This window comes from Dendronephthya gigantea, unplaced genomic scaffold (genome assembly GCF_004324835.1).
Source record: "Dendronephthya gigantea isolate DGI-Jeju-01 unplaced genomic scaffold, DenGig_1.0 000080F, whole genome shotgun sequence".
NCBI classification, from domain to species: Eukaryota; Metazoa; Cnidaria; class Anthozoa; order Malacalcyonacea; family Nephtheidae; genus Dendronephthya; species Dendronephthya gigantea.
Window position 1 is genome coordinate 117793 of NW_021163090.1, and position 19869 is coordinate 137661.

Here is a 19869-nt window from a genome sequence, read left to right on the forward strand (position 1 = left end):
TTCTATTAAATAACATCCGCCAGATGTTGGTGCAGATAATATCGATCTAAACCATCTCAAAAGGGTGGTATGGTACCATATACCATCTTCTGCACTTAACAATTGACAGCAGTCGAAAGAAACGTAATTACAACCATCAGCGTACATTGAAAATGTTTAATTACTTATTTCTACAAAATTATCTAAAAAAGACTATTGAATTGACACACATTATTTTATCACTACAGTACAGTAATGCAGTTACAATACAAGCATTTTCGGGTGTGTAGTTAACTGTCAAAATGAAAGCCTTGACAGTTGACAGACAGTGTGTTGAAATATATATTATGATACTTAAAGCAACGCTTTTATATGTATATTCACGGAGTCATTGCAAGTTCTATATGATATAGTAAATAACTATCTAGTTATACAGGTAAGTAGAAAAAAAACAATTTACAACCAGGGTATATTTGAAGCCAGCATTTATCGAGAACTTTTAGAAAAATCTACACCATATTATCTCGATAAATAAGCGGAAATACGAATGCCTAACAACTAGCAATTTTATCTGCACCGTCAGCTAAGCGATGGTATTCAGACAGATCAAGTATTAATGGTGGTTTAACTGATACAGAAATACAAACGAATGTTCATGAATGTTTCGAATGAAAAACTTCTAAACTGCCACAAAGAATGGTTTGAATGAAATTGCAAACAAACTTTTAGTTATTAATTGTAGCCTGATATTTAGTACCATTCGAGTGATCACGGAAACCACCTTATGTCCAAGTAATAGTAAATAAAGTTATATATGAAATAAAGGAAAACTAAGCATTAAGCAAAATGAAATAGCTACAAGAAAAATAAATTCTTTTCCTAACGAAAAGTTGCAGAAAAATATGTTCACATTCTGGCGAGTTAAGCTTCAGTTTCTTCGTCATCTTCATCGTCACTTTCAGGGTTAAATATCTTATTTAAATTCTCAAACTTCTTACCCCAGTCCTTCAAGAATTCCCAGTCCTGCTCGGCCTCCTCTTCGTCATCGCTGTCCTCAATCTCGCTCAGGTTTGCTTGTTCGCCCTCATCTCCTTCATCACTCCAGTGTCGCATCTCGTCCTCCGGCCACCAGCTCATATCTTCGTCGGCTCTCTGAACTCGCTCCAGGATGAACGGCCAAAGATCAACACTTTCTCTCGCCATCTCACTCTTTTCTCCTGACGTCATCGTCATCATACCGCCTCCTGAACCTGTCGCAAAAGAGACGGTAAATACTAAGTTTATAAACTGCAAACAACCTCAAACAACATCCTCTTCAAACTGGCCCAGTGTCGGCTGAAGAAGACCAACTTGAAGTGTCTGTTTTCACGATTTCTTTTCGCATATTTCATAAAGATCAAAACGTCACCTTCAGCCATGAGTCCATCCGTTCTTGTGGACAGAAGTTCCATTTGTTCAACGTCTTTGCCGTTCACAGACTTAGTGATGGTACCATGACCATCCCGATAGGAATATTTCATCAAATGATTTATATCATAGTTGTATGTGTCTTCCTCGCCGGCTCCATCGTCATGATACGGCATGATACTATCTTGACCTTCATCTCCAACAGGAACAGAATACGGAGCTTCACGTTGCTTCTTGATAATCAATAAAGCAATAGCAAGAATCAAGACACACAACACGACGATGAAAATAACAACAAGAACACCGCCATCTTTCCATCTTGCTCGACCATCGACTCTGTTTCCTAAGAAGACAAAACACCAGAACTCCGTCGATTTTATGGTATTTTTAAGCAAGAGAATAACTAGGAAATTACGAGATTAAAACAAACAATGAAGATCTGTATTGTTCTCTGATGAAGTAGGTTTCGTGTTGATATTACAGTACATACGTGAACATTAAGGAGCATCATAGTATATCATTGTAAACGTTACTCACCAAGTACAGGGGCTACATAAACTATATCCTCACATGTTGAACCAGACCAACCATGGGTACACTGACAGAATGGTACAGCAGCATCAACACAAACACCTCCATTTCTACATTGTAATACAGCACGACATGGACATCCTATCTCTACATTCATTCTTGCTTTCTTTACGTTTGGATCTGTGTCTAAATTCTTGCCATTGTAACTGCTACTGCCGGTGCAGCCTATGAAAGAATGGAGATAAAAACGGAGACAATATATCACAGTTCTTAGATGAGATTATCCGTCATATTCTTACACTATCAGTATAAACAAGTATTTCAAACCTTGCATGTCTCCAGCAACGCTTCTGACAGCTCGTCCATCAGTTGTTACACCAAGTATTGTACCAGCTGAGCGACGACGTCGAGAACGAATATCATAAACGGCGGCTTCAACGACTTTGTCAACAATTGTCATATTAGGAGCAATGTCGGGCAATCCACCAACCACGATCTTAGCGCTGCTCATGCGTATTAACTGTTTCGTACCACCTGAAAGTTAAGAGTAAATCGATCATTTGTTAGCTCTATTTATAATGGATCGCCCTCTATATGGTTAGAAACTGAATCACATCTTATTGATTCATTGAAAGCTGGAGAAACTCTCTAAAAGGAAATGTCGGAACTTAAAATCAAACAATTTAGGAGTATGTGCGATACGCAGTCGAAAGCACATGCAGCAGTCATAGAGATTTACCTGTATTTCTGGTTACTCTTCCTGAATAATCAATTTGCAACACAGCAGTGTTTCCTTCCCGAGACACCACTACATCATGCCAGTTGCCATCGGCCACATCAGCTTCAGCAGGCATTTCCAGTCGAACCAAAGCGTCCAATAGTTTAAACTCATAATACAATTTATTTTCTTCATACTGAAAGAAAAATCAGATATATCGATACATGCAAGATGAAAAAAAACAGCAAGTGTAACTAAAAGACCAAATTTGCCTTGTTGGCGAAACCAGAAGCACTACGTATTTTACACTTGTATTCCGCCACAGTGTTCAACAACCTACCCCCAATTTACTGTATTCCAGTCCCTCCTCGCTGACAGCATAGAAAAATATAGCTTCAGTAACACCAGGATCAAGGCGTATTTGCATAGTAATGTGATTACTAAAACGATCTAGAAGATCTGAAGGTTCCTGGGCCGCCCCACGCTTCTTTCGACGTTCTTCCCCAGGTAGCGTGTACTCCGTAAAACTGTTTGCCATATACCAGTATCGCGGAGCATCTAATTAACAAAGATTTGGTTAAATTCATGTATAAAGAAGGGGTTTTTGTTTATTTTATCAAATATACTTACTTCCGCTACAGTCGTCACCAATGTAACCCGCAGGACAGCTACAAACACTGCGAGCAAATCCTGGGTAACAATAACCACCATTCAAACAAGTGGGGCATTCAGCCATGATAGTACATCCTGCAGGAGCATTGACGACTTTGAGAGGATATGATAAGTCGTACATCTCTAGGTTCTCCTTGATCTTACGAATACAACCATCAAAATATTTATACTCGATGAACTTTGAAGAAGGATAGTCCAAAGGCATGCTTTCAACGCCACCAATCTGCATTGGACCAAGACCATTCAAAAACCTGAGCGAAAAATTGTAAACTACAGGTCAAGAAATATCTTATATAACATACGGAATTCAAGATTTGTGGGTCTGGTTAGGTTAAACTAGAATAACCATCTTAATTGTTGCTTACTGGTAGTTTTGTTTAGTTCTTGTTATAAGTTCGCAATGTTTTCGTAATTCTACAATGCGCTCGTCATCCTCCACGATATCTGCATATTTACAATGATCGATAACCAATTTCACCTCCTAAAGTAAACAATAAGACGCAACAACGGTCAGAATAAAAGAAGCTGAATATTTCACCACAAGAAATAAAATTATGACAAACCTTTCTTTGATGTGAAACTTCAACATGATGCCACTTTCTATCATTCAGTGTTGGTCCTTCGTCCATGTAAAATACCTGAGGTTCTCCTCCGAACGTCAAACCCACTTGAATCCGTCCATTTTTCAAACTAATAGCCAGGAAATCTCCACGACCATTGTTGCCATCTAAATATCGTACGATTATCATGAGATAATGGACTGTTTATCTGGAGAATTGTCTTCAACTGACGTACCTTTGACTGCAGGGCCCTGATAGAGCAACAGACCATTGGCTGCACCAGTCGCAAACTCCAATGAGACACTCCCAAAATTATGCGGGGTCTTGGGAGGCAACCAGATGTAAGAGTTACCCTGGAATGTGCGAGTAGTAAGCTGACACCTAGGACCACTGTACTTTCCGGGGCATTCACATACAAAACCTCGTGGTAAAACATCGTGACATGTTCCTGCAAAGAAAAATAGTCTCTTATAGGACTAAAACGTTTAAATACTTTAACTTATCAGTTTCTCACTAACCAGTTGAATATTTCCTTACCTCCATTAAGACAACTGACGTCATTCACACACGTATCATACTCCGGATCAGGATCTTGATGATAACGATCATATTCTGCGCCGGCTTTGACTGTGATTGATGTGATTGCGACCGCATAGTCAGGGACTGGTATCAAACCATAATCGCTGCTCACGACAGAATACTCGTCACCAACAAGACGCACCGTATTTCGACACATACCAGACTTCTTTGTCTCTTCAACACAGTAATCAAGACCAATCATACCAAGTTTGAAACCTGCAAAAATAAGGTTAACACACATTAAACAAACCTAGATATTGGGTAACTTATATAAGTAAAAGATAAGGCATTAAAAATGCGAGACTTACCAATCTCTTTTAGTGTTTTATTATTCTTTTCCAATGTATTAATCAAAATATATCGAGGTAGAAATGGACTTTTAACTGTAGATTCTTTCCTAATAGCAAAATGAACATCTATGGCAGGATAAGGTCTTCCTGGCTTCCTGATTTGTTTTGACATTTGAATACTGAAGACATAAACATTGTCGGCAGAAACGTCAAACAAGTCGGACAACATATTGACAAAGCGATCATAATAAGTAATCGAATCAAACTTGCTGGTGCTGCCCTGACGGATAGGGTTCAAAAAGCGGTTAGTGTTCAGGACTTCGTGAAGTTGTATAGCAGCGCTGTTCTCAATGGCCTCTTTTGGGACATCACGAACATTGACGTCAACTGTACATGAAGGCCGCGAACTTCCTTTCCGTCCTTGAATTTTCAGTTCATATTTTCCCACCTTTACAGTACTCTTAGCACTGATCCAACCGTCGTTACTTTGCACTGTAAACTCGTCTGAACCTGGCAAAAACATAATGCAGTCGTGATTAAAGAGCAAAATCTGCATTCTATGTGCACTATTTTGTGAAATTGTACTGTACCTGTGAGAGTATAAGTCATCCCGCGAGTATTATCACCATCATTATCCTTGAAGTATGTCTGTGCAATCCTTCCTCCAACAAACTTTCCATCAATAGCATTTACAACAACTCGCATTCTTGCACTCGACTCCCCCGATTCGTCAACATCTTTTACATGTATAAATACGTTGGCAGTTGAAGACAGTTTTGGTTCTGGATCATCTGTGACTTTTACAACCACTTTTAAATCTGGCGTAGCCTCTCGGTCCACACTGCCAGTACAATACAGCTTAGTACTGTTCTTTTCGGGATCGTCACGAAGCGAAAATCGGTTGCCAGGATTTCCATTAGGGGCAAAAGCAAAGGCAAATGGTCCTTGTGGGTCTTCGTCGGCATCAACCGCGGCGAGGGTGACAAGAGGTGTATTAGAGTCACAGCGTCCTTCTGTGATTGAAGCGGTGTAAAATGGAGATAGGAATCTCGGCGGATTGTCGTTTACATCTTCCAGGGTTATTTGTAGCCAAGCCAAATCTAGGAAGAAAGTTATATAGTGACAAACATTGGAAAAATAATTCAATACTGACTGTTTGTGAAAATATGCAAAAAGAACGTCTCGACGTTTTGACATCGAAAACGCTGCAACGCTGCTTCTTGGTAAATTGTCTGCATGTAAGTATGGTATAATCAGGATTGACAGCAAATAACAACAAAACACAAGTACCTGATACTCCTCCGTTATCTATAACAACCAACTGCATGTCATAACGATCTTGAAATTCTCGATCAAGCGGATATTGAATCAAAATTTCTGCCTTTTTTGAGCTATTACTAGGTTTGACCACCCCAAACCAATCGCCGATGTTTCCTGATGTTATCATAAACCTTGGAATGAAAACATTAAATTGTTAATCTTTGAGCTAACTGCTGACAACAGTAGTAAGATATTATGCTAAACCGTTCAAACTCTTTTCCACACTACCAATTAGCGATTTCTAAACAGTAATATTATGCAATATAACCAAGGAGCAGCGTGGCAGCGTCTTCAAACAACTTAGCATCAAATGTAGTATAACAACTGCCTAAATAGACAAAACACTTCTCGACGTTTCGAGAAGGCCCTCAGGTCAAAACGTCGAGAAGTGTTTTGTTTATTTAGGCAGTTGTTTTACTACATTTGATGCTAAGTCATATTATGCTACTGAAAGAGTTTTTTCATAACAAAATGAGAAAATAAAGCCTTGTAAAATTTGTAAATTTTGTATATACTTGCACCACGCACGAAAATTGTAGCATTTAATAATACAACCAATGAAGTCAAATTGCCACTGTACTGTATAAAGTTACCTGAACTCATTGCTATATCCCAAATCATTATCATAAGCTTCTATGGCAAGAGGCTTAGGATTTAACCTCGTTCCAACGGGTGTATTTTCAGGAATTGTTAATATATATGTTTTGTCCGGGTCGGTAAATGTAGGACGATTATCATTTCCTGGAATAACAGTGATTTTCACTGTAGCTGTGTGTTCAAATGCTCTTTTCAAATCAATGCCAATGTTTATCAACAATTCATCACTCCTTTCTTTCAAACCAACCGTCAAATTATAAACCTTTGTTCCTGTCTTATCAATATCCAGTTCTCCTGCCACGACAATTTCACCTGTCTCCTGGTTGATGTCAAAAGCGTACGGGTAATTACCACTCTTTATGGAAAAGGCGTAATTATTTGGGGGTGCAAAATCCTGATCTTTCGTAGTCAGCTGTAAAACAACAAAACCAGGTGGACGACTCTCAGAAACGCTTGCTTCGTATTTTTCTTTTCTAAACCACGCTGGAAATTCGCTCTCATCACGAATAACAATAGTAACGTCTGTCTCGCCATATAACCGTGGATTGCCGTCGTCCCAAGCTCTGACACGAATAGACAAATTTCTTCTAAATTCTTCAGCGTCCAGTTTTACCCTCGTAACAAGTCGACCGTTGCTATCCATTTTAAACAATTTTCCGTCCTTGTCAAATGGATCTTCCCCAGTGTTTGTCAGCAACGCGTACCTGAGTCTTACATTCTTGCCTCCATTTATATCCGGGTTATCCCGATCTATGGCGTTGATATATCGAACCAAAGTACCAACAGGTAAATTTTCTTTAATATAACCAACATATGGTTGGTTCAGGAACAAGGGTGGCGCGTCATTTACGTCATTTATCTATAAAGAAGGATAAATGTTTTTACCTAATTCTTAGGCATATGTTAGACACGTTAAGGGTTACATAGTCTGCAGATTACCAGAGCTAATAAGAGGGAGATAATTACGATTCAATAAGCTTGGTCTACTTCATAATATTTTATTCACTACAAATTTGTTTGGTCTAACAAACAGTGTCTGCCACACTCATCAGGTGAATTTAAATTGCTGAGTCAATTGCTGACTGAGGTAGGCTTGGCTTCTTGTATTAAGGGTTTTTTGTTTCACATATTGCTACAAAATATTTTTTTACCATTTGTGATGACATTAATAGAAGAATTACCTTGACTCTGACAAATGTCTGACCAGTGATATTGGGACTTCGTATTTCGTAAGCATAGACAGGGAACGTAATGATAGGCGTCACCTCCCAGTCCAAAGGTTCTCCTACAGTAGTGATCATTCCTGTCACATCATTGATTTCAAAATATGGCAATGCTTTTTCATCAAGTCGGAAGCGAATAACAGCTTTGGGATCTTCAGGCTTTTTCACCTCAACTTTTACCACTGGAAGACCAGGTCCTGCATTCTCTGGTAGATATTTCTCGTAAAACGACTTTAGGAATTCTGGTTTGGAATCAGGACGATCTAAGACCTGCGGAAAAATGATAAAATTAAAAAATTAGATAATAATACCAAGCCATTTGAAAAGAGTGGCAAACATATTGTTGGGGATGCAAATTTCAACTTTCAACTTAATAAAAAACGTTGCAAACGTTTTTTTTAACATAAAAAACTATCAGAAAAATTTCTAATAAATAAACATACTAAACATACCTTAACAGTAATGGTGGCTGTTGCTGTGTGTTTACGATCTGTAGCTGTCACAGTCAAAGTATACACAGGATTTGCCCTAAATTCTGGTGACTTTCTAGCATCTAATGGACGGAGAACTATCAATCTTCCAGTATTTTGTTGGTCCTGACCCACCCTAGTTTCCATAGAGAATCGACCATCATTTCCAGAAGTGATAAAATAGTAAACATCAGCATTCTCAAGAATGTCCTGGTCTGTTGCATTGAGTACAAGATTAGGTACAACATATGGCACTGGGATATTTTCTGGGATAGGAGCTGCTGTAAAATCTGTCTTCGCAAACACAGGTGGTGAATCATTTTCATCTCGCACATTTACAGTAAGCACAGCTGTACTTCGTAGACCTGGCGATTTGTCTCGATATGCCTCAATTATAATAGTGTAAACAGATTTCTTTTCTCTGTCGAAAAATCCCTTTTTAAGTGAGGTAGCAGTCTTGATTTGTGCATAACCTGTTCTCTCTTCTACTGAAAATATTTTAAAATCAAATTTGTCTTCAATATTGTAAATCATTTTCCCTCCACCTGCAGGATCTGGATCACTGGCTTGGACACGGAATACATCAACTCCTCCCCCAGCAGCTTCTGAGACTGTTGCTTCATATTTGTCATTACCAAATATCGGTACAACATCATCAACATCTTCAACATTAATCTCAACAATGACAGAGGAATGGTCATTTGCGCCTGATTTATGTGCTTGAATTGCAAACAGGTAGGATTTTTCAAACTCATAATCCAAGGGCTTTGTTGTTGTAATGACTCCAGTTGCTGAACCAATCACAAATGGTAAATTATCACGATCTCGCAAAAGTTGCAGGGAGTATAGTGCACTGCCACCACCAACAATTCCAACTGTTAAAACAGACGACCCAGCAGCACTATTTTCCTTCACCTTGCCAACATACTTAGATTTCCCAAAGGTAGGTGGTGCATTTTTAGCAATGGTTACTTCTACTCTTGTTTGCTTTTTGGTTCCCTTATCTCCACCAACAACAGGCACCTTGTTTTTAGCTTCTATGATAAATATTATTTTATCACCAATATTGAGCCTTACCATTGAACTTTTAATTTTCACTTCTCCTGTTGTTTTAACAACTTCTAGATAGTCTTCATTACTTGAACCAATTTTCTGTGAGACTTTTGAATATTCAATCACTGCATTCTCACCCTGATCTGGGTCTATAGCTTCTACATATAACAAACGGCTTCCTGTGGAAAGTCCCCTTAAAGCAGACACATCATAAAGTTGCACAGTGAATATGGGATGGTGATCATTAACATCCAAAACTTCGACAACAAACTGACAGTAACCAATTTGACGAAGAGGTTCACTTCTAGTTGGACCACCATCTGTTGCTTTGGCAACTACAAAGATTTCATCATATTTCTCTCTATCAAGCACTTGTGTTGTTTTCACCTCACCAGTTTGATTGTTGATTGCAAAGAAGTTATGTTTTTGCACTGTTGCAAGGCTATATTCAATCAATTTGTTGACACCTCTGTCATCATCTGTTGCAGTTAAGGTAGTCAATGTTGTGCCAATAGGCTGGTGTTCCTTAATCGATTGCTTCTTACACTCTTTGAAGACAGGTTGGTGGTCATTCACATCAAGAACATGAATTTTAACAGTTGCAGAAGGATTTGATTTGTGGCCACCCTTGTCAGTAGCACTTATTTTTAATTCATAAGTGTCAGAGCCGCGAAATTGATTTCTATTTTCAAACACTTTTATAACACCTTGATTTGCAACATAAAAGTAATCCCTACCCTCATTTGGGTCATCGTTATCAATTGCATAACTAATATCACTCGGTTTTGTTGCAGGGTCTGGGTCCAACGCCTGTGAAACACCAATAACCTGATCTTTTGGTGCATCTTCAAAAATTGCAAAATCAAAAATAGGATTAGGAAATTTTGGTGGGGTGTCATCAATATCTAAAACAGTTATTTCCACATAGGATGTCCTTGTGCGGCCATTTGTCCCGGGATCTGTAACCTTAACTGGAAAGAAGAAATAATTCTTTTTCTCATAATCTAAATCTTCAATGTTTCGGATTTGTCCAGCACTTGTTATATCAAAAAAACCTCCAGTATCCCCAAGAGAGTAAATCATTTCTCCTGATTTACAGTCGCAATTTTCATTACAATCACAGTCTTCAACATCAATTTTATAGATATCTCCACCAGTCCGTATTGAACCCTCTTTAAATTCCAATCGTTTTGCAGGTGTCTTAAACATTCCTAAATGATCGTCAGCATTTACAAGCCTTAGATTCACAGTGACATCTGTGGTACGACCTTGATAAGCATCCTCAGATGCTCGAACCGTGAACGTAAACATCTTGTCGGAGTCGTTAGCTGTATCATAATCAATTTCACGTAAAAGTGTTACCTCTCCAAGATGATTTATGGCAAAAGTGTCCTTAACATCCGCTGTAATTATTTCATACTTCATCTGCATTCCAGATCTACTTATTGCTTGAACTTTTGCCACAACACTGCCTCGAACATCAGCTTCCGAGAAATTAAGATTATATGGAGCACCTGTGAACTCTGGAGGAGTTTTCTCAACACGAACTGTGAAATCCTGGACTGCACTTCTTCTAGGTGGCATTCCATAATCAAGAGCCTGAACCCTTACCTTATAGCGTTTACTCTCAAGCAGGTCCCCAGTTGTTTTCAAATAGTGAGTTTTAGGATCAATTGTAAATTTAGATTGCTTCTTATCAGCTGTGATGATATCGAAACGTATCCTTCCTCGTGGCCCACTGTCATCATCTGCAGGGTTTATATGAAGAATAGGTGTCCCAGCACGAGCATTTGTATTTATTTTCCCAGTAAAGAATCCACCACCAGATGTATCTCGAATCCATTTCGGAGCATTGTCATTCCGATCAACAACTTCAACAATTAAGTAATGATCGACATAATCACGTTGTGGATCATCCTTGTTTTCAGGATTTGGCACTGGTGGTTGTTTTAATGGTTCATCATCAGTGTAATTGTGTCTGAAATCACGGATGGTCATGTTATACAGTCTGAGAAATTCAAAGTCCATCTTGGTAGTCGTCCTGACTTCTCCCGTGTCCTGATCAACTGTGAAATTCCGCCATCCCTTATAAGGCCAGACAATCAACTGCTTACCATTAGGAAAAAGTTTACGGACTTTACCAACTATAGTATTAGGTAGAATATTAAAAGGTGCAGTTGAACCATCATTACTGTCTTGTACAAACTCAGGAACATAAAGCCGTGTTGCTGGAACTGTACCAATAATATTTAAACTTTCAAATAACCGTCTCTCATACTCACGACGTTGTTCATCAGCCCTGTTCAATTCTACGTCTTCTTCCTCCTCTCCTTCTTCACGTCGAAACCTTGGCAAAGCTCGATGCACATCTCTACGGAACTTTAAGCCTGGGGATTTTCGTAGCATCATGGATATAAAATGCTTTGATGAACGAGGTATAAAACCCTCATGTAATTTCCTCTGGGGTTTTTCAACATCTCTGGGTAATCTTGAGGCAACTCCATGACTAAGTTTAGCTGGAGATTTTCTCAGCATCATGGCAATAAACCGCTTTGATATACTGTCTACGTGACTTTTGTGGACTTCATCGTTAAGTGACATTTTAGTAAGCGCGGCATTTCTCCGAAATTTTAAAGCCTTTGCGTTAGGTAAAGATTTTCTAAGCATCAACGATAGAAAACGCTTTGATGTGGCAGTATCTTGTAGAGATCCTTCAATTGGGATCTTCTTGTACGAATTACCACCGACCCAAGTACTTTTCACAATGAGCAAAAACGAACAAACCACCAGGAAATTAATCGCCATCAGCTTCAAGATAGATACAATACGGTCAGAAATTTTGCCGCAATAAAACGAAGCTATGATCGCGTACAGTTTAATTATATGTACACTATAAAATACTCACCAAAAAAGACGATTCTTAAACCAATTTATCGCCTGATCTGCCTCTTACCGATTTAAGATATTATCAAGAACATTCCCTGCACAACAGTGGTAAAATATCGTGGTTGTTCAGTGAGAATTTCGCCAAAAGAAGTAAAATTTTTAGTTGGAATTCTTTTTAACGACGCTGAATGTTTGTGTAATAAGGAATGCATATATTAGTTGCCCCCACCTTCGGCGTTCGCCGTGAACCAATCAGATTCCGGCATTCCTCGGCGTTCTTCTCTGTGTGAGGCGATTCGAAATAGATTACCAACCTCTAATACAAAGGCATTTTCGCGGGGTGGTGGGAAAATATCATTTGATTAAGTTGTTTAAGCTATAAATTTTGTTCTTAAATCACTTTTGTGTGGAAAATATAGTATTAACTATCCAAAGAAGGATTTTGTAAACTGTCCCTATATAAAGTTTCAATACTAGTAACATGGTGACGTAATTGATACTTGAACGTTCTAAGAGGTTTTAATTGCACATTGTATGAATATTCCGTGTGGATATTCTCGTGTTAACTAAATCTAAAAGAAATTTTGGCTCTAGCAAGTTATATATGACACATAAACGTTTAGAGTCAGCCAGATACAGCATGCAGTAAAGACTGACATTTATCACGCTATCAAATATGTAGTTCGGTACAAAGTCGTTCAAATATTTGTCTTTCAGGAAACCACAAATTTGTATTCTAATAGCCATTTTGCATATTCTAATTGTTGTATTAAATCGTGCATTAATGCATACGATACAAGTCGAGTTTCGCAATAACGCAATTGTGTGAAAAAATGACGTTCATAATGTGTGAAACTGAATGATTTTAAAGTACAACCGTGTTATACAACTTCTGTTTTAAAATAAATACCAACATAAAGGCAACATTCCTGAATAAGTACTGACCCCATTGACTGACCCTAGCAACAATTGCCAGTCATTTCCTGTCTGTCCAGATAGGCAACCCGCAGTTCACTGCCCGCAACCAAGCCCAATTTTGGGGCGTTCGTCCAAACCTGTGCGCAGTGCACTAGGTTGATTAAAACTAATCTGCTGGCCAAGACCACACGATTTGCCTGAGTTGAAAGTGTACAAGAACAAAGAAATAAGAACTTTTGAATTACTGTAGTTGTTTCAACTAATTGAAGCATAATAGCGAACGCAGGCACACGCAGACATGCATGATATTTGTACCGAGTTCAGTGTCATTGGGAAACGAAGCCGGCTTGACCACTTAAACTGCGCAAAAAACAAACAGGCCAGTATCTCTAACAATGAAAAATACACAACCATCTGTTCATTTGAAAAACATTTACAAACCAGATCATATCAACTCTCGTGATGTGTGATGTTTGATAAGAAAATATCATGTCACTGAAAACATGTAATATTTATGCAGTGAACCTCACGTCAAATATAGCCAGCTTACCAAACAGAGAAGAAGATGGAACGGCACCTTGTTTTATTCTTCTTTTTGTTGCAAAGAAACGGTAAGATATTCGCTTGCTTTTTTTATTATAAAAGTTTACAGACGAACTTAGTAGGCATAAAGAACGCGGTTTTTAAAAGGCGTCCATTCTCAGTTTTTGATAGCTATCGTCGTTCAAACTCTATTGCTTCTGAAAAGTTTCTGGTTCTACTCCACACGAAAACTTTAGTATCGCCAGGGATCAGACTAGCAGCATCGTTAAACAACTTTGCATCAAATGTGGTGTAACAACTGTCTAAACTAGACAAAAACACTTCTCGACGTTTCGACCCAAAGGCCTTCGTCAGAGGAGTTTGTATCACACTATCTGTTTTAGCATACATGCATTTGTTATACCACATTTGATAATGCGTATGTTTTATTGGAAAAAATGACTACTGAATCCTGATTTTCCTGTGCTGAAATACATTCTGTAGCAATCGCCGGAGTGGAATAAACCTGAGCACCTAACCTCGTACCCAGGGTTTTTACTCTGAGCACCCTGCTGTACGATGTTGTTATACCTTTCTGCTAAAATCAAATATCAAACGCCTTTTGAATTAAGTAAACGAAATGAACTTGTAAAATAATTTGAGTAAAAATAAAACTTATTTTGTTGATTAAATATAAGCAATATGTTCCCTGAAATATGGTGCGATTATCTTATCAGACGTTATTAGTGAAGAAGAAGAATAATATGGCGCTAATGTTTAGCCATTGCATGAAAAAATAATGGGATTTTGCCGATAATGGCTGTCCATGATGAATTATTCCTGATGAAAAGATAAATTGTACCACACATCAATGATAGTTGAACATCTTGTGTGCGATCATCACTTAATTAGGTCATATCTAATGAATTCCGAGGGAAAATCTTTTGTCAAAATAATTTCTACATAGTTCGTAGCATTTTCATCGTGTGTTCCGTAACTTATATACTTCCAAACTTACACAGTTGTAACAAATGGTGGCAAAGAGAACGCAAGATATCATCTGATGGAAAAATTGTTTGGAAACAATTCTTATCCTTTGACAAGAGATATTATACCCCTCTCCTCAGAGAACACAGTCATTCACGTCCATTTTGATTTTGACGTTCATCAAATTTTAGAACTGGTATGATATGATTCGGCATATTCTAAATGAGTTTCAGTGTCTAAGATTTTCACGTCTCAATAAAATCAGTAAAATGTGAAGGTAGTGGTGTTAATTGTGGGTGTTATTCCTTAAATATAACTGTGTTTGTTGACTGTTTCTTGTTGAAAACGTTTAGAATAACAGGATTTGTGAAAGTGAAATGATATAATTCAAAATGTCAATAAAATTGGTGAGGCACAGTCGAGTAGACAGATGTCACAAAACATGTCATGATTTTGCTAGAATGAAAAGAAACAAGTGATGTGGTTGAATATCTGGTTGAGAATGAACTGGACGAATAGTTTTCTGAAGTGGAAGCCGGAAGAATACAATGGCGTTAGAAAAATAACGGTCGAAAAGGAGAAAGTTTGGTTCCCTGATCTGACACTTTGGAATAGGTGAGATTTGAGTAAAAGCAGAATATTATCAATAGGTCAATTCGACCATGGTCGTATTCACCATTTTCCGGCCAATTCGACCATGGTCGTAATTGCCATTTTGCGGCGAATATGACCATGGTCGTATTTGCTATTTTCCGATGAATATGAACATGGTCCTATTTGCCATTTTCCGGCGAATATGACCATGGTCGAATTAGTCGTTTTCCGGCGAACTCGACCATGGTCGTATTTGCCATTTTCCGGCGAATATGACCATGGTCGTATTTGCCATTTTCCGGCGAATATGACCATGATCGAATACGCCATTTTCCGGCGAATATGACCATGGTCGTATTTGCCATTTTCCGGCGAATATGACCATGGTCAAATACGCCATTTTCCGGCGGACTGGACGTTTCATACTGTATTTGAGTTAATCTTTGTTTGTTTGTTAGAGCTGTGGATGACGCAAGCGTCTACCATCGTATTGATACAAAAATTGTTGTAGAGCATGATGGGAATTGTTCATGGTACGGCCCAGTATCTACGAGAAGCACATGCGCAATACGAGTTCGGTATTTTCCATTTGATAACCAAACTTGTTGGCTCGAGTTTGGCTCCTGGCGTCACACGACAGAAGATTTGGTGTTTGTACCTTGTGAAAAAACTTGTGGAGATATGAGATATTTTATACCAAACAGCGAGTGGTCACTGGATTACATTCATGGACAGGCAAGTCTCATTTAACCAACCTGTATTGTATTTGGAGAGTTTAACCCTAACACGAATAATTTGAAAGACATATTTTTTGCTAGGTAAAAGACGAGAAATTACATACAGGAGAATACAGCGTAATAAAGTGTCGTTTGGAATTGAGTCGTAAATCGTTGTTCTATATCATGAATATGATCGTACCTTGTACAATCATAGCCTTACTCTGTTGCCTCACTTTCTATCTTCCCGCCAACAACGGAGAGCGGACATCTCTGGTAATAACAGTCTTACTAGCAATGACGGTATATATGCTAATCGTGGCGGACTCAATGCCTCCCACTTCAGAAGCAATGCCTTTGGTTCAAAAGTTTTATTTGATAACAATAATTGAAACAGCGTTTTGTCTTTTCGCCACATGCCTTGTAATTAAATGGCACGAAAACACAGCTCCAATGCCTGACTGGGTGTACAAGGTGTTTAACTGCGTCTTAAAGAAACTACTTCGTGTTGAATACACATACAAGGAAAAAGACGTCGATTCCTCGTCAGTTGTTCAGCCAGTATCTCCAGTTATCAACTCAGTACGCCATAAGGAAAATAAGGAAATCAGATCAACACGGCACAACAGCAGAAAAAGTTCAGAAGCAAGCGAAATTTTCCAGTTCCAACATAATTCGTTTTTCCCGCATTCATCAATTCAAGAAACGATTCCCGACGTCACTGTTCCGAGCAGATCCGAAGATGTCCTCGAGGTACCCCCGCATCCCGAGGAGACACCGAGAGATTGGAAGCTTGCAGCTACAGTTCTTAATAAAGTGTTTCTTGTCATATTTTCAGTAATATTTGTGCTCAGTATGGCCGTAATATTCGCTGGAGTGAAGTCATGGTTTTAATGAGGATGTAGAGAGTCTAACCACAGTTAAATTAACTGTGGTCTAACGTTATTAGTTTCACAGGGGACAAAGAAGACTAATTTAATAAACACAGCAGCCATCGTAAATACAACAACGAGGGTGTTTCAGCGCGGATTTTATTTGAAAACTGAAAAATTTGAAAAGTTACAAGAAATTTGTGAAATTCCCTTACTTTTTAGTTGTCACTAATACCAATTATCACTAGCTATCTAAGAAATTTATATAAAAAAGAAAATCCCTCTAATCGTATTCAATATCTTCTGCCATGCTTCTATAGTCTACTGAAGTTATAATATATATAGCAATGTGCCAAACCTTTAAAAAAGCATTAATTTAGCATCTCAGCCTGATTTTAGATGTAGCTTGATGATAATCAAGAAATTACGAAAGAAAAATGATGTAATCTGACTTGATGTGGCATCACGCAAAAACCTAAAATCTAGACCAGCCAATGACTTTAACGCCTCCTAAAATGTACTGTTGTAAAGAAAATCCTTAATAAAATCAATAAAAGTTTTATCTCGAAGTATTCCATTGTGTTCACATGCGTCAAAATCTTTTATAACTATCGGTTTATCTTGTTTCCACCGAGTGCAGCCCTTGAGACTGACTGCGGGTACAGTCCCATCCCCGTCACCCATTGAAATATCTGGGGGCCCGTCTGGAAAGGTCCCAGATTTGTACGAGTATGTCACGGGTGTATCCACACCTGAACCATGCAGACACAACACTGGTACGTTGGGCGCTGAAGAATTGAATATCGGAGGGACTGCTTTTTTCATTTCTATTGCGATGGGATAGTCGATATCTTTAAAGAAAGCGTCGTAATCTTTAATTGTGTAATTTCTGACTGCTGTCTTCACAAACACCTATAATGAATAATACTCGTTTTAAACATTGTCCATAGTTGATAATCTAACAGATGTAGAAATGAATGCAAAGGATTTTTTCTACTTACATGTTCTGACGTCCAAAATTCTTTACTTGGCAAAAGATAAACGCTGCTCTTGATAGATCTTTGAAAACTCCGAAGTTTTAAAGGGTCAACAAGAATATGTGGAATTCCTAGGGTGTAGCCTGATGCATACAGGCCCACTGTCTTAATTGAGCCGCCCCAAGGAGCGGAGATTGTCAGCCATGTTCTCACATACTTGTCTTTCCAATCCTGTGTCTGTTTTTGCAGAAACATATTGGAATAGGGACAGCCAAGACTGTGGCAAACTAGCACAACAGGCATGTTCTCATTAATCTTAAATGTATCTTCAATAAGTGATTTTAGTTTTGTAAAATATTCCCCACTTGAATCTAAAATAATATTGATGTCATTGAGTAAGAACCTGTGAAGTTTGTAGGTGATATCATCACAAGCAGTCATGACTGTGATAAACACTCCAGATGGTATTCAGCATCAGTCAGAGTAAACTATCTAAAGTAGAGTAAGTTTAATCTAATAATCAGAAGTCTGTTTACTTCTGTCTGAGGAGAAGAGAAAGTGAAAGCTTGGTCTGGACACATTGCAAGAAAAACTCAATTTCAACTTAGGGCTTAGGGCTCTTTCACTTTATCAACAAAGACTCATAAAATAAAACCCACCAGGAGCATTTCTAAAGTCATAAGGAGCTGCTCTGATACTTTTTCCTCGGACATAACCAGTGTCAACCAAACCTTGGACAAATGATGCAAAGTATTCACCAACATGTTCAGTTGAAGGATCGAGATATTCAATTCCAGTGGTATTTCCAAAATATGGAATAAAACTTTGCACTCCTGGAGAATTGGAGTATTTTCCAGTGGATACATTAAACACTAATCTATAATGAACAGAATGACACAGGATTTTGTAATGGTACTGTACCAGCACTGGTAATTCAGAGTCCGAGAATTTTTACATGATTAAGACTACGTTCACACGGAACCAAACGAATTTAGGACCATGCTTAAATTTGTCCAGTTTCCTCATGTGAACACATAGAACTGGTAAAATGCTAAGAATACCTGAACTGGATGAATTTGAGCACAGTTGTACTAGTAGGCTGGACTAGTAGAATAACTATGTCACATACCTCATGTTATCTGAGAAGCAGTCAATAACTTTTGGCAACAACTCTTCAATCGACACCCAACTTGTAAACCAGTCAGAAGTCTTATCACACCAAATGTGCACAGTTTTTGGTTTATCCAACTTGAGTTGTAACTGACTTCCTCCATCACCTATGACTACAAGATGAAATGTACCAATTACAATATATTCTGATTTGTTTCAATGGTAATTAGTTTCACCGCACAACATTCAGAATAGGGTTATGTTAAATATTTTGCTATATACGTTGTTTAACCTCACTGCATGCAGCTATCCAATGATATAATGGATGCTCTCACAAAGTACATTTGCTGTATAGAAATATGAAAAAGCATGATAAGAGTTATCATAAATCATAATATGATTAATATCATTCAAGTCATCTAACAAAGTAACACTGAACACTCGGCTTTCAGCCCCTTTGAAAGAGACTAGAATACACTTTTTATCAAGTTCTGACACTTCGAAACTTCAATATTGCCCTAAGTATTCTATTTTTAAAGCACGAACTATATTAATAAGGCTCGTATTTATACAACTGTTTTTTGATCGGCATGTGACTATCAAATATCAATCGTATTTGATTAATGTTTTTTTTGTCAAAACATCCCACTTCGGTTGATTAACATTATTATGAAATACTCACCTATCACTACCGGATTCCTCTTTGTTTCCTTGGATAAAATTCCGGTGAAAAAGAAAAATATAAAGAGTAATTTTATTTTTAAACATAACATTTTAATATTATGTGCGTAACGTTCCGACCACCACTTTCACTGATCTCTATAGCACATACTGGATTAGTACCAGGTTATTTTACCATCATTAATTTTCGAAGGTATGGTATAATCT

General features: G+C 38.1%; 2 protein-coding genes across 3 annotated transcripts in view; both read right to left on the reverse strand.

Annotated features, from left to right (window-relative positions):
- Positions 1–142: 142 nt before the first annotated feature.
- Positions 143–19869, reverse strand: part of LOC114532634 (protocadherin-like protein) — a 54602-nt gene continuing 34875 nt past the window's right edge. Inside the window, exons 1-18 of one of the 2 annotated variants that reach the window (XM_028554180.1) lie at positions 12305–12480; positions 8329–12207; positions 7835–8146; positions 6650–7512; positions 6027–6187; positions 5327–5836; positions 4755–5246; positions 4405–4662; positions 4103–4315; positions 3871–4034; positions 3673–3788; positions 3266–3558; positions 2976–3193; positions 2657–2831; positions 2245–2451; positions 1924–2142; positions 1388–1729; positions 143–1229 (exon numbers count right to left, since the gene is read on the reverse strand). In XM_028554180.1, coding sequence (XP_028409981.1) covers positions 901–1229; positions 1388–1729; positions 1924–2142; positions 2245–2451; positions 2657–2831; positions 2976–3193; positions 3266–3558; positions 3673–3788; positions 3871–4034; positions 4103–4315; positions 4405–4662; positions 4755–5246; positions 5327–5836; positions 6027–6187; positions 6650–7512; positions 7835–8146; positions 8329–12204 — 8748 coding nt within the window. In that variant the 5' untranslated portion in view covers positions 12205–12207; positions 12305–12480 and the 3' untranslated portion in view covers positions 143–900. Of the gene's footprint in view, positions 1230–1387; positions 1730–1923; positions 2143–2244; positions 2452–2656; positions 2832–2975; positions 3194–3265; positions 3559–3672; positions 3789–3870; positions 4035–4102; positions 4316–4404; positions 4663–4754; positions 5247–5326; positions 5837–6026; positions 6188–6649; positions 7513–7834; positions 8147–8328; positions 12208–12304; positions 12481–19869 lie in introns of those variants that run through there. The other variant, XM_028554181.1, reaches the window with a different exon arrangement.
- Positions 17038–19782, reverse strand: LOC114532641 (group XV phospholipase A2-like). Its single transcript, XM_028554189.1, has 5 exons — positions 19664–19782; positions 19001–19154; positions 18531–18748; positions 17896–18242; positions 17038–17806 (listed from the first exon to the last, which is right to left on the reverse strand). The coding sequence occupies exons 1-5, from the start codon at positions 19752–19754 to the stop codon at positions 17405–17407; spliced, it is 1212 nt and encodes a 403-aa protein (XP_028409990.1). The 5' UTR covers positions 19755–19782; the 3' UTR covers positions 17038–17404.

Excerpts from the sequence above, each read along its gene's own strand:
- LOC114532641 (XM_028554189.1), bottom strand. The coding sequence starts at position 19,754 with ATGTTATGTTTAAAAATAAAATTACTCTTTATATTTTTCTTTTTCACC. Across the intron at positions 18,749-19,000 it reads TGCTTCTCAGATAACATGAG|ATTAGTGTTTAATGTATCCA; the intron begins GTATGTGACATA and ends TGTTCATTATAG. Across the intron at positions 17,807-17,895 it reads AATTTTGGACGTCAGAACAT|GTGTTTGTGAAGACAGCAGT; the intron begins GTAAGTAGAAAA and ends TATTCATTATAG.